Source organism: Gymnoscopelus microlampas, assembly GCF_963454915.1.
Source record: "Gymnoscopelus microlampas genome assembly, chromosome: 1".
NCBI lineage: Eukaryota > Metazoa > Chordata > Actinopteri > Myctophiformes > Myctophidae > Gymnoscopelus > Gymnoscopelus microlampas.
This window is the reverse complement of record NC_139962.1, coordinates 24,483,609-24,499,148: the sequence shown is the minus strand read 5'-3', so window position 1 is coordinate 24,499,148 and position 15,540 is coordinate 24,483,609. Positions and strand designations below refer to the sequence as shown.

The 15,540-nt window shown below is 41.3% G+C and overlaps 1 protein-coding gene across 1 annotated transcript in view; it reads right to left on the bottom strand.

The window, feature by feature from the left end:
- acsf3 (acyl-CoA synthetase family member 3) overlaps nt 1–15,540 on the bottom strand; it is a 42,197-nt gene that overhangs the window by 3,596 nt on the left and 23,061 nt on the right. Inside the window, exons 8-9 of the mRNA XM_084060100.1 lie at nt 784–918; nt 570–681 (exon numbers count right to left, since the gene is read on the bottom strand). Of these exons, the coding sequence (XP_083916226.1) occupies nt 570–681; nt 784–918 (247 nt within the window). The remainder of the gene's footprint in view (nt 1–569; nt 682–783; nt 919–15,540) is intronic.

Here is a 15,540-nt window from a genome sequence, read left to right as displayed (position 1 = left end):
GGGGGGCAGGCAGTGGGGATAAGTGTGTTGGACTGATTGGAGAGAGCAGCGTCAGATAAAGCCTTTCCTTTATTTACCACTGGATGGCAAGCAGCAAACAAACCTCAACCAAAAAAGGCTTCTCGCTATTGCACCGCCATGATGGGATTTCGTGCCGTTTGTTTGGTAACACTTGCGCTACGCATCCCATGTCTATAATGCATTATAAACATACTTTCATTATTAGGTAATTATGAAATGCTTTATAATATGTTATAATTATTGTTATAAAGCATTGTGAGTATTATGAGTAGATTATAATGCATTATGTTTATAAAGTATATTAACCACTTAAGCTCTATAAACTTTTTTCGTACAACAAATAGCTAAAATAGCTGATCTACAAGCTTGAAAAAATGTTTTAAACATGAATGTTTTTGAAAACTTGCCCAAAATAGGGACACCAGGGTTAATGCTAGCATTTCAAAACGCATTTCAATGAATGTGGTCCCTACACTGATGAGCAGTGTTTGTGAGACCAACCAAGCTGGCGAAGGTAAGAGAGAATGTTCTGTAGAGGTTTACAGTACCTTGCCCAGGTCTTCAGCTCAGGTAGGGTCAAACTCCGTCCCTTCTTTAGCTGCACCACAGCGGTGACCTTCTGACCCCAGGTGGCGTCCCGGGTGCCAATCACAGCCACATCTGAAAAGGTGAGAGACAAAGGCAGACATTTAGATAAAACGCTTTAAATGTGTAACCTTCTCCTGGCTGGCTACTTAGCCTTGCAATGCGACCGCTTCTGACCTGTGATGTCTGGGTGGGCCAGGAGGTGGCGCTCCACCTCAAGGGCGCTGATCTTGAATCCGCCACTTTTGATGATGTCGACGCTGGTGCGGCCCCTGATTGAGTACACGCCATCCTTATAAACCGCTGTGTCGCCTACGGGGAAAGAAATGAGGAAGTGTCAGGGCCGAAAAACAAAAGAGAGACAGACAGAAATAGAATGAATCAGAGAGAATCTGAATAAATTTCATTATCACATCACAGGTTTACAGGTGTAAATAAGTGGGTGAACTTCGTTTTTGTGTTTTGGGGGCAGAGGGGGGTGGATAGAGAGAGTGAGAGCAAGGAGAAAAACAGAAAAGGTACATGTCAAAAAAAAAATCTAAGATATCTACATAATATATACACATAAAAAGCAGCAGATATGTACGTACATGACGAGCAAAAAAAAGTGGCAACGCATCAGTAGGTCCACATAGCAGCAGTTATGTACAGTAAAGAAAGTCAAAGTCAAAGCTAACTAACAATAATAGTTAGTAATAAGGGTCTGACTCTAAATCTGCTTGTGGAACTTACACCAACAGTAGAAACGAACAGAGAGCCAGCTGACCACGGATGACATCGACATTTTGTTTGTGTTTAATGGGGTTCTGAGCCGGTACTTCTTTGTGACGTGGTCTCCTGTCTCAACGTTGATTTCATGTTCGTTTAAGTGATTCATACTATTATTATTATTTAACTCATATCGGTTAAGTTTGACAGTGCAGTTCAAGACATACTGTACAATGTATGCATCCACCCATGCAAATAAACAGCCTCTTGTCTGACCCTGTTTTTGACGTGCAACTTAACACTGTACACAAGTTGCACATAGTTCTGTCTGACACCTCCCTCCACAACACCCACCAACCCCACACACAGAAGCTGTTATTTCATCTCACAACTAGACCAATGAAGGTGTGTGTATGTGTGCACATGCACGCGCGCGCGTGTGTGTGTGCATGTGTGCGTGCGGGTGGGTGTATGAGAGAAAGAGAAAGGTCAGTGAGAGAGCTTTGGATGGATGGGTGCTGAAGAACACACATACTGTATAGTGCATGGGCGTATATATCTAGCCCCGCGCACGCGTGCACACACTAGTGGGCGTCTAGGGAGGGAGGGGGCAGGTGTGGAGGAAGGAGGCCGAGTACAGTGCAGTATGTGGTGTGAGGGGCTCAGCTGGGCCGGAGGATGATGTGCAGAGGAAATGGTTCCGTATGGATGAGTGGCGAGAGACAGAAGGGGAGAAGAACGGGAGGGTTGGGCTCCAAGAGGAGACAAAAGAAGGTAGGAAGGTATCCTCACGGCTTATTACAGGGTGAGAGTCCACAGCTGGGGCCCAAGGAGGAGTAGGAGAGGGGTGAGTGAATGAATGTACGTGGGTGTGTGCGTGCATGCGTGCAAGGTGGTTGATGGGGTCAAGCAGGAGTTGATGCGCAGCCTGGCTGCGGGATCTTTGCATCTGCACTTCCTGCTTGCTGACTATTATAGATGTCAGTTACAGTATGTTGTTTACTTGTAGACAGATGCCAAGGGTTTTATTTAGATACTAGATGCCAGGGTTGATGTCTACTTGCTATCCTAGTTACTCCTACATACTTGTTTGCTTTGCACTCTAATTGCTCAACCACTGACCCTGTTGTTTTTGACTAAAGTAAGCATACATTATTTATGCTTCATCACGTGACAGACATGCTTGCCAAAAAGAACTGCTTTAAAGAAAAAGTTCTCATTTAGGCTTAAGTTTTAGGCTTAAGGTTCATGCCACTTACTCTGACCGTGTACTTTGTAAGACATTCTGGATAAGAGCATCTGCCTAAATTGGAAACTGGATGAGAACGAGTAGAGGACAAGCGGCCAGCATCCACCACAAGGTTGCTACGCTGTGTGAGAGATCTCTACAGCAGTAGAAGGACATAATATGGCACATTGTGATCTACCTCAAAGGATACGGCAAGTGTTTTTAAAAGGTTCTGGCTAACAGCTAAAAAGAAAGGAATCACACTGCACAAAAGTAGATAGATATTATTATATTGCACATGCAGGGCATGTTCACACTGTGGCACATTGCACAGTAGTGAATACGGAGAGTGATACTAGTCTGACAACATGGAAGCATGACGACTTTAATATGTGATGTCTTTAGCTGTAAGTATAGTTACCTCTGCCAAGGTAACTATAGTTTGTGAACCTTTTTTTTTACCCAATTTAGTCATCATGCCAATTATTTCCTCCAATGTATTGCCACTGCTGTTGTACCCTACTGGCTCACCTGGCAGTGAGGAGCCCCCACCGGTGGACGTAGAGCTTTCTACATTCCCCGCTTACAGGCTCCGCCCCAGCCTGTAGGAGTACGTGCAGTGACAAATAACACCCTCCCCGCCCGGCTTCCCTCACTGAGCACGGGCCAATTGTTTTCCTATAGACGCTTGGCCAAGCCGGCTGCACAGTGGTGGATTCAAACCCCTATAGACTCCACGGTGGTGGACAGGTACTTTAGCCCTGCGCCACCTGAGCATTTAGATTCAAGATTTATATTGTTATATCTGATATGCGAGTACACAAGTAAAATTCTGAACTTTGTAGCAGCAATAACAATAACAGATATATAAAGAATAGCAACAATAAAAAAACAGCCACTTTGTCATAGCACACTTTGTGCTAGAAAGTGCTGTGTGCATGGTTCTGACTTCTGAACATTATCCATCTGTGTATTTGTGCACTGTGCAGTATTTGTGTACTGTATAAATATAAATTGTACATGAGTATATGTGTATGTACATTTACAGTGTGCATATGTTTGTGTTTGCTGTCTTGATATGCAAATCAACATTTTTTGTATGTTTGTCTCTGGAATATGAGAAAAATATTTACACATTTTGGTTGCCTTGGCCAAAATCTGCGCCTCACTGCGTGTTTTTTTTTTTTACTTAAGTATACTACAACAAGGCAGCACGTCAATGGAACCAAAATGTTCTAAAAACACTGGCGGTATCCCTTCTACAGAACCATCGCAGAAACCTAACATCATCCTGTCCCTTCCCCGTCTTCACTACTCTATTGCATCATTTTTGAAGACCTTGTATCCCCTCTTTGGCTACACTTCCAGCTGTTAGACCGAAAAAACCTCAGTGTTGATTTATCCATCGGAGTGCGTACGAATGTAACCAAACGGACCCGTAAGGGTCCGTTTGGTTACATTCGTAGGCACTCGAGAGTTAAATTAACACCGGGGATTTTACAGTGTGGTTGTTTTCTTCCTTCCTGCCCTCCATATTTTCACTCCACCTCATTCCATCTCCTCTTGCCTCCCCTCTCACCCTCCTCCTCTCCGGTTGCATCTCTCATGCCGTCTCCTCCTCTTCGCTGCCTCCTCCTCCTCCCTCTCTCTCCTCCACCTATCTCCTCTGCCTCCTCTCTTTGCCTCTGTGCCTCGGCATCAATAGAGGGGCCCATCTGTTCCCATACATCACGCACTTCATTTCAGTTTATTAGCCGGGATAAATCATAAATATTTCATTATACATCACGGGCGGCTGTCGCATGCATGCCGACAATTTATCACCGCTGGCCTCTCTGCCGGCTCGCCGCGGCGGCTATAAGCTTTCCAGTCTATTAAACAAGATTGATACAGTGTGTAAATTTAGATATTGGGAATTTCTTCACAGACCACTGCTCCGCACTGATAGGCTAGGGCGACTTGGGTGGGGGGGGGGGGGGGGTTGAGTGGGAGTACAGAGGGGGAGTAAAGGAACTGGCTGGGTGTTAACAACCAGTAACAATGTATTTACAGTTCCCCCCCTCTTCTCCTCTTTTAGGCATGGAGGAGATCAGGGAGGAAAAAAAGAGAAGAAGTGAGAAAAGGAAGGAAGGATTTCACAGTCACGGACATGTACAGTAAATGGTTTGGGGTGATAATGTGTGTTTTACAAATACATACATTTATAAGCTGCTCGCGTTGTCCGTGTTCATGTATATGTATATTATATACTGTGTGTGTGTGTGTGTGTGTGTGTGTGTGTGTGTGTGTGTGTGTGTGTGTGTGTGTGTGTGTGTGCGTGTTTTGAAACTTTGTCAACGACACCTTCATGCGGAAGTATAAAATAGTCAAACAGCATTAAAGCTGCAATCCATAACTTGTTTTAGTGAATAAAACGAATTATTTTGACCTTACGTATAATAAACTGTATAATTGACACAACTGCTTCTATTGAGACATTTAGATCCTGTGGTCACCTCAGGTAGGACCACTAAGTGGTATTGTATGAAGCTCAAAGTGCAAAATATCGTATTCCCTAAAGGGCTTTCTGTCAGTAATGTCAGCGCATGCGCGGGACACCTAGGTTCGAATATAAAAGTTACGGATTGTTATCTGCAGCTTCGATGTACAGTGTGTTTTATCAGAACGGTTTAAAAGAGCATTCAGACAGCATTACATCAAATAAGTTTGAAGTGCTTCAGCCAAACTGTTTGACCTTGTGTCTTTGAAGAGAGGGAAAATAAGCAGGGATGGAAGAGCTTGTTCCCACGAGTGGGAATTGTGATTGGAGAACACAGACTGATAAAAGAGAGGAAAGTAGTGAGGGAGGGAGATTGTTGGGAATTGTGTTACTAGGATGCACGCACACACACGCACGCACGCACGCACACGCACACGCACACACACACACACACACACACACACGCACACACCACTTCAGGCATCAGAGCCTCTCTGCCATTATATGTTATGGCGTTGGAGGCAGATATGGACGAATGGCTTTCTTAATTAAAACGATAAGAAGCCTAATTGCGCTGGGCTTTCATCTCATTCTGAGGCATTAAAGAAAGTGAAGGCACACTAGTGTGAAAAAAAAGAAATAAAAACAGACCAGTAAAGACTTGAACTGTGGATAGAGGGCAGAGCAAGTCTTTTAGAAAAAGGGGAGAAAGACAATGCTGGCTTTCCAAAAAGATTTAAAAAAAACATATTTTTTACTGTTCATGAACTGGGAATATTTTTTTCCATATTGCATATATTATTTGTCATTGTCATTTTGTTATTTGGAGAGATAACAAAAAAAGCTAATCTGTGACATGAATAAAAACCAAATCGAAGATGTCGGCTGTGTTTTGACCTCGCTTAACGGTTCGTTCATGAATAACATGAGCGAAAAGGGACACTAGGAAGACTGGTGGAATGTGCTTTCGACAGTACACTGATGATGTCTGATGGCAAGAATCTGTATGAAGACTTGCAACTCGTAAGTAATGAAGATGTCCTAAACAGATCAACGTGTCACTTGTCACTCCAGAATATTTGATAAAACTAGAGGACAAGAAAAAATGGTAATAGTGCCCACAAGAACAGTGTGCTTAGTCATGTCGGTCATATTTCATGTGCGCTCCGTTTGAGCTTCAGACCAGACCACTGTTGCTATTGCAAGAGGAATGTCTACATTCATTAAAATACATATATGTCAGATTCTATTGTTCGTATGTGTGCTAGCTAGTGTATACTGATGAAATTCGTAAGATGTGAATATTGCGCCGGTACCTATACCTATACTATCCGGAACAACTACAGTCACTTTCTGCATTCCACGCTGTATCCTAAAAGGGATGGGGAGAAATTTGTTATTAATCCCGCGATGGAAATTCAGTTTCAGCTTCACCAAGCTGATGGCTGCTCAGATCAAATTTTGGACAGGGCTGGCTGGGAGGCAAACCCAGTGACCTTCTGATCACCAGACAGCTTGTCTACCCACTAAGCAGAGATTCTGAGAGTTCATCACCACATTCAAACACAACTTCTAATCACATTAAGAACACCCAACATCTGACTTGGAGTGGATGGTTTTATCTATCCAATGATGAACAAGGCCTGACAGTGAGTCATGCCTCCTTTCAGAGTGACTGTAAACACTTAGCATACATGAATATTAATGTTACACATTAAAGCCTCGACGTCTAGATGGAAGTGTTAATGAGGATAAATAACAGACAGCCAGCCACCAAAATCTCAGCTCTGATATTATTTATCATCCTTAACTTTTGTCATAGCTCCTTTTTTTGTAATTAATACCATACAAGAAAGCACTTCGCACTTGGATGAGTGATCTAATTTGTTTAATATAATGCAATTAAAGGAGCTTGAATTGCTTTATGTTAATGTTACTGATTATATTCCTTGCTGGCTTGCGTCTCCTCTGCAGATAACAAGCTGAAGTTGGAGGATTGATGTTTGTCTCAGATCTGGCATGTTTTGTCAAGCGGGCTACTTGACTGCCGTTTACATTCCACCGCTCTCCACCATGTCACACAAATCTGACAGACACACGGCCGGGGCCAACGCACGCCAAGGGCACAGTGTCTCATGAAGCCCAAAACAAGAGTAATTTCACACCTATCTCACGTTTTCCCAAGATTCATTTGGATTGCTAACTTTTGATGAAGGAAAAGCCACAGCTGAGACACTTCCAATAGCGACAAATAGAGGCGGCTCATCAGTAGCCTGGAAACCAAACAAATCGCAAACAGTTAAAAAAAAAAATCCCTGGGCAGCAGTGGTGTAAAGTAAATAAATACATTTACTCAAGTACTGTACTTAAGCACAATTTTGAGGTATTTGTTTTCACTTTACTGGAGTATTTCCAGTTTGCACTTTGCAGTACTTTTACTTCTACTCCACTACATCTGAGAGGCAATTATTATACTTTTACTCCACTACAATTATTTGAAAACTTTAGTTACTACTTACTTAGTAGATTTAGATCATTATTACAAAACATACATTAACCACTTCAGCCCTATATACTTTTCGGCCATACAGTATGAAAGTAGCCGATCTACAGGCTCACAATGCGTCGCGATCCGACACATTGTGGCTTGTAGATCTGCTATTTTCAAAAAGATTTTTATGCATTTTAGAATTTATGCATTTGAAAACTTGTGAAATGGGACATTCTGCATAATCAGTACCTTTACTTTTGGTACTTTAAGTACATTTTGATAGCAATACCTTTGTACTTTAACTCAAGTACATTTTGAATTCCGGACTTTTTACATTGCAGTCTTGATACTTTAGTAAAAAAACAAAAAGTTAAAAAAATGAGTACTTTTTCCACCACTTCTGGGCAGACTGGTCTGGCACTCCTCGGTTTGAATTACATTTTGCTCACCCCAAGTTGTGGGTGACCAATCAGAGCCCACTATTCAAAGTGTTTTTTTTTTTTGCTGTGGCATTTGAATCCGTTTGTAACCGCCCCTTGGAAATTAATCTTCCACACCGAAGTTCTAGACTAATATCTACGCAGAGATATAAGTCTGGCCATGCAAGGCTAACTCATCAGCAGCATATGACAGACTGACTCGTGGAGATTGACATGATATGATGACATGATAGTGATTTTCCCGGGATATAGGTATGCATTTTCACCTGGTATTGCTGCAACAAAATATTGCTCATTTGGGCATACAAATTGAAAATGTCAGTCTCCAATTGCCATAAGAGTAGCCCCAGTGGCTGGATAAAATCACAGTTTAATAAGTTGTCTCTCTGGACTTGGGCTTTTGTTCAGGTTCACACAATGTGATTGGATAATCTAAATTCATGGTAATGGGAATTAATGGTAATGTATTTTTTACATATCATGATAGGCTTTTGTTTACAGTTGTTAGCCATGTAGTTGAGCTGTTGACTCTGTATTTAAATTCTGTACACATTTTTCATGAAGAAAAAGAACCAAAAGCTAGGGTTAAGAACTGACAGTAATCTCACAATTTAGGTCACGGTAACACTTCCTTTGCATCCCATGTCTATAACATACTTATAAGGCATTATAATCTGCTGTATAATAGTAATAAGAACTCTCAAGTACTCATAATGCAATTATAACACATTATAAAGATTTTATAATGATGTAGAACTTCAAGTACTTCTTGATTATTGGTCGATTACAGACTTTTTCTTTTGGCCGGATCATAGTGTATTCAAGTCTTTTAGTTGTAAAATACATTATAATCATTTGTAATGCATTAGAAACACAGCAGAGTGATTGTAAAGTTACTTTAAGTGGTCATGAGTGTTTAAAATTAAGTGAAATAGCATTAAATGTACGCAATTAAGAATACAAAAAATGTTTCTGCCTACACCTTCGGAAATGTCATTATTTTATTGAAAGCACCCATTAACTTTATTGTGACTTAAAATCACGCTAGAATGCATTATAATAGTGAATATAATACATTATACAATTATTATAAAAATATCCAGCAATTATTAATTATAATACTTGACCTCATAAGCCCTTATAAAATGCTTTTTAATGTGTTATGATTGTTATAAAGCATAATTTCTTATCTATGCGTTCTTATACAGTAACTATGTTTATGTTATAAGCAGATTATAATGCATTATAAGTATCTATGTTTATAATAATAAATAATAATAATAATAAAACATATTCATAGGAAATGTTACCCCACAATTTTCAAACTAGGCTGGTTCTCAATTCAATATACAGTACTGCAGGTATTCTTCAAACCAGTCACAAATGTTAACTTGAATGTAGGAAGTAGGAACACATTTTTGCTTTTACACAGATGCTTCATAAGAAAGCCATGCATTGCACATGGCTTTGCACATGCACGCTAAAGCGCCTCATGGACATTCACACTGCATTAAATGCAGTATAAATGCCATATAAAAAACATTTCTCTCAACAGAATGTTTCGCCACACTTTGCACTCATTAGTGTAAAGAAGTGACAATTCAAAAGAGCCGGAAGTGCACACAAATGGGCTCCTAACGCACAAAGCCATGTGATATGACCCTTGTTAACATCCCTGCTCTGAAGTCTGATACTCTCCAAGTATATACTCTCCAAGTATATACCCAGTTATCTACAGTACATTAAGTCGCTCTAGTGGCCTGGCCTGGCCCACCTTAGCTTTCTTACTGAAGATCAGGCGAGGCTAATGGCCAGTCCCCAAACACAGCTTACTCTCTACGCCGCCTGCTACAACTGTACCTTCATTATTCAGTGCGCTACACACAACCATTTGAAAGAATTGCTAAAGCCTACACGTCTTCCTCCAATCCCCCGAATGACTTCATTTATTTATATATTCATGCATTTATTCATAGTTTATTTGAGTGCCTATAATCCATTCTGGGGAGGAGCTCAACATGTCGCATCACGACAACTATCAACTATTTTTTAATCATTTTGAACAGTGGTTAAATCAGAAAGTGTAAAAACATTTTTAGACAAAGTTAAAGGATCTACACCATACATGGGCAACTGGCGGCCCAGGGGCCACATGCGGCCCCCACCTTCACTTGCGGCCCTTAGGTTAATATCGGAATACTGATATATTACTGCTATTACAGCTGTTACAATTCCAAACATGCAAACATGACCCGCTTTAATTACTTAGTCTATATTAGTAGCTTAATGACTAGTATTAAAATATTATTGTCTTTTGTATGTCCAATGTATTTGTATTTAAGTTCATGAAGTTAACATAAGTATAACTAAATACATTTGAAATTACATACACATTTCAGGATTCCAATTCAAAAATAGCACAAAAAAAAATCCGGATTCCAATTCAAAAATAGCAAAAATAGCAGATCGGCTATTTATGCTACTTTTGTGTGACAAAAAATGGCAAAATACGGCATCGATTTACGAAAAAAAAGTTATAATACGGAGATAAGAGGTGTCTGCCCGACAGTATATGCAATGTGGCCCTCTGGAGTGAGTGTGGAAATATAGTGGCCCTCTCCATCATTAAAGTTGCCCACCCCTGATCTACACCATGAATTTAAATTTTTGTTTTAATATTTAATATCATATTGTTTATATCCCTCAAACGTTTTTGAAAAGGTTTGAGCCTAAATCAAGCTCAGATATACTCATTCCAACTTCTCTCTGGCTTATAAAGCACTTTCACCTGCAATACCACATTGTCCTGTTTGGCACAGGACGCTATTGAGCCAGTTTGTATGCATGTTATCTCCTGGTTCTGTGTGGAAAAAGTTTTTTTTTTTAAAGAAAAAAATGGGAGGGATTGTACCGAACGTGATGTCACGTTCGGGTGAAAATCAGTTTGGTCTGTTTTGAGACCAATTTACAGAAAACTCCAGATATGCTGTGAAAGCCTGAGTGTTCAAACTGGGGTGTTTTTTGGGATAGATGAGAGGTAGGGGAGACCAAAAACACACAAAAAAAGAAGGAAAAGTTCAAATTCATGGAGTAGTCCCTTTATTTATACTTTGGCTATTCAAAAATAGCAGATCTACAAGCTCAAAGTGACTAGCATGTAGATCTGCTTTTTTTTTTAAATCTTGAACATTTGTGCATCTTGTAACTCAAATGTTTGCTTCTGGGAGGTCCCTGGAAATATAATATTTTACAAATGTTTGCTTTAAAAATATATATTCAAAGATTTGCACAAATTGTCACGATTCTTTTTTTTTTGCAAATCTACAAGCTCATGTGCCACGCTACGAGCTGGTATATCTGCTATTTTTGAATAGCCAAAGTATAAAATAATGGTTAAAGTGGTTACACAGATGCGTTCCTGGTTTGAATGGGTTAAAAAAGGAAGAAATAAGGGATGAACGTGCTGAGAGGTGTTTGTGAAGATGAGTGGAGACTAGAAGAGCACTCTGGAGAGGGTGACAGCTTCCCTATAGAGCTGCCAGTCATGCTACACAGCCCTCACTGGCGCTGAAGCAGACACCTCCGGCCAACAGACGGCGTATTGATCTGAACTCTCACTCTCTCTCTCTCCTTCCACCACACTGCTCTCTCTCTCTCTCGCTCAGCGCTTCATCCTGCCTTTTGTGCTCTGACTTACAGTACACTTCTCTCCCCATCTGTCAGTTATTCTCTGTTCTCTTCTGCTCAAGACTTCGTCCTCTGTGTGGCATCTCTGCAGGTACATTGCCGGAAAGTTTTGTAAAAAAGAATATTATAAAAGGTCTTCAACTGTAAAGGTTATGAAAACATCGAAGTTTCTTTTGCAGCAACTTCTGACAAATACTGACACCGCTCAAATAAAAACTCAAGACGAACCTGCAAACAGGTGTACAGTAGCAGCCTATCGGAGTAAAATAGTTATCATTTAGTGACATACAGCGCTGTAGCAAACTGCAAGTCAGTCTACACACACCTCAACAAAAAAATCAGAACCATCCATATACACTGTCAGCAAGCTCTGAAGTGAAAATTGACCGCCCCAAATAAGAAAAGTTTTTTTTTGTACATTGCTGTAACATTTATTTCTCAGTTGAAATGTTTGAGTTGCAGTAATCTCTCTAGACAGCAGAATCTGTCAGCACCACTGCCCTAAACATGTAGTGTTGTTGTTGGCAGGAATAAACACAGAAACACCCGGGAGGAAGCCAACTAAGAAAGGGTAGGAGCCAAACCGAGTTCCTGTTACTACACAAAAAAAAACGAATGGGTTCCCTGATTGGAGTTGCAGTGACACATCAGCTGTTTTCGTAAAACTATAATCTACAGTCTGATTATCTGTAGACTACTATATATTTTTTATTTGTAGACCATAACTCTCCCTTCATTTATTTCCACCAACAATGCTTCTTCTTTGACATTATTTTGCACACTTGCACGACTGTCTCTGGCTGCACTCGTCCTACACACCTACTTTTCCTTCCTTCTCCCTCCCTGACCTGAACGTGAGATACCAGAAAGCCCAGGAGAATTTGACCGGAGTTAGCAAGTCAGAAGAGATCCTGTGCCGGAAAGATCCGAAGAGCAAAGATAGTGAAAGAGGAGGGAGCAGGTGTGAGGGTGAAAAAGTTGCATGAGAGTGAGAGAGGAAGTACAAGTAGCCTGCTTGCCTATTCGTTCCCACCTTTATCCCTACAGAACACATGCCCGTGAAGCACAGACAAGCATGTGTGTTTGTTTCGTTTATTGGCAGAGTAAATTTGCACAGACCTTGAATTTTGCCCTCTGCATTTAACAGATCCTAACTATTAGGAGTGCATGGGGACCATGCAGCTCCAGCTCTAAAGCCAGTGCCAGTATCAAGGGCAGTGGCAGGAGTATGTCCCTTACAAGCATTGATACCATGTTTGTTTTGTTTAACTTTTTAAACTTTTTCTTAGCTGTGTAGCTGATCATTTTTATTTATTTGTATTCACTTGTATTCATTTCACTGTTTTGTCACTTTGTCACAGTGTGCAATTGCAATTACAAAATCCAGTTTATGTGCACTGGGAAAGCATATTTGATCTGTAACTTCTCTGAATCTAAAGACATTTTCTACACAACAGCTTCAAGGCATTCATCACAAAGTTTGAACTGAAATTGAATCGGGGGGGTCCCAAAACAAATTAAAAACTAAATGAGCTGTTTGTTTATCTAGCAATAATAGATCACCACAAAAACAAAACTAGTGACTTTTTCCTTCTCTGCAGATATACAGTACATGGTCGCATTCAGCGATTACATGCAAATGTAATACAAATGTGTCTGCGACCAGTGTTTTGGAAACACTGGTCTACAGCAGTGGTGCAAATTTCTAACCACCTACTGTATGAACATGGTTTAAATGTAATTTACAAAAATCTGTTTCTGTGTTTTTTGCTGTCCAAACCTCATAAGAGCAATGATGATTCCAATCTAGACATGCTAAAAATCTGATTTGGGCAGCCAGTCTGAATAGTGAATATAATAGCTTTAGTGTCCATATGAGCCTATAAGACATGATATGTCTTGCTGTGCTGTGTGCATTTCAGTGATGGTAAGAGAGAGTTGGAGAACACAGACAGGAGGGTGGGCAAGCAAAGTGCAAGACAGCTCTGTGTGTCAGTGAGTCTACACACACCTCAACACATCTGTCTGTCTGCGCACATGCGTGTGAGTGCGTGTGTGTGTGCGTAACAATTAATGAAACTAATTGTTTTAATCATTGCTAAAACATAATTGATAATAATAATATTGATTATTCGATTAATCAAAAAAGTAATCGATAAAGTAATTGCCAAGAAAATAATCAATAGTTGCAGCCATAGTGTGTGTGCGTGTGTGTGTGTGTGGAGATGCCATGTACGTCGTATATCTGCATGTGTGTGCCTTGCTGTGGCATGGGGATTGGTCTGTGGGGAGCTGATTGCACAGACTCTCATTATGTGGCCGGTGGCTGTAATGGAGTGTGACAGCAACGTGCCGCGCTGTGGAACCCACGCTGTCCTTCCTTCCAGCCTGCAGAGCCAATGCAAACACACATAGTCCAGATCCCCCACTGACTGCTTCCCTCTGCAGCCCAACATTACTCTCTCCATTCCTGCTACATTGTAGGGATGCAACTATCAATTACTTCCTTAGCGATTATTCCATTGATACGCTTTTTTTATTAACCCATTAAGACCTGAGGCCAATTCTACAACTGCCTTCTAAGTAAGTAGTTCTCAAACGTTTTCGTAATTCAAAATTATTCAAACATTTTCAAGATCTTTCAAAAATGTCCCAAAATAGCAGATGTACAGTACAAGCTCGCAGCGCGGCACGAAGTGAGCTTGTGTATCTGCTCTTTTCGAATAGCCAACGCTAAAATCTAAAATGACCGATTTTAATGGGTTAATCGAGAAGAGCATTTATCGTTTTAAATATTTAATATATCAGCAATTCCATTAACCACTTAATCGTTGTTTTATATTTCGTCGCACAGCGAAAAAAAAGCATATCTACAAGCTCACAAAGCGTCGACGCGTTGTTGTGAACTGTTGCAGCCCTACTGCATTGCTCTCTCCAACCGCCCAACCCTGCAGAACCACCTCTCTAGCTGACTCTGCCTGACCCTCATGGGGCCATTTTCACACTCTCAAGAGTTAAACAGACACTGAGGATTTTACTGTGGAGGCTGTAGGTCTTCTCTTGCTGCTGGCTTTCCTTGTCTTCTAACGTGACAATTCAAGACCCCCCCCCCCCCCTCATTTCTGCTCTCCCCCCACCTCACCTCCTCATGCCTCATATCTCCCAGTGGTTTTGCAGTAAAGTGGGGCTCCTGAGGGGTGGGGGGGGGGGGGGGGGCTGTGGGGAGAGCGCCTCAGATGACAGCTCCCCTCTGTGCAACCACACACACACACACACACACACACACACACACACACACACACACACACACACACACACACACACACACACACACACACACACACACACACACACACACACACACACACACACACACACACACATAAACAACCACACACATACACAGTCAAGCACATGAGCACACACACACATACATGCAGACACACACACACACACACACACACACACACACACAGCGCTGTGCTCAGCTCCTCCAGACCCAGAGCAGTCACAACCACTTAGGGAGGAAAAATGCCCTGCAGCACCAAAAACACACATAGTCCATTTATCACTCGCTCATAGTTCCCCAAAAAGCTGCATACACTCACACGCACACATGCACTCTTGCATGCACACATGCACACTCGCACGCCCACACACACACACACACATACGCGCGCGCGTGCACGCCCGCCCACCCACACACACACGCACACAAACACACAGACACACACAAGCACATGAAAATACACACACGCACACACAAACATATTCTGTCCTGGACTGGCCTCCCACTGTGGTTTTTAACGTGTAAATTCAAGCCCTAAAGTACAGATGGAAAGAGAGAGAAAAATGGCCTCTGACAGTACGCCTCGCCTAGATGCAATTAGTGAGAGAAAGT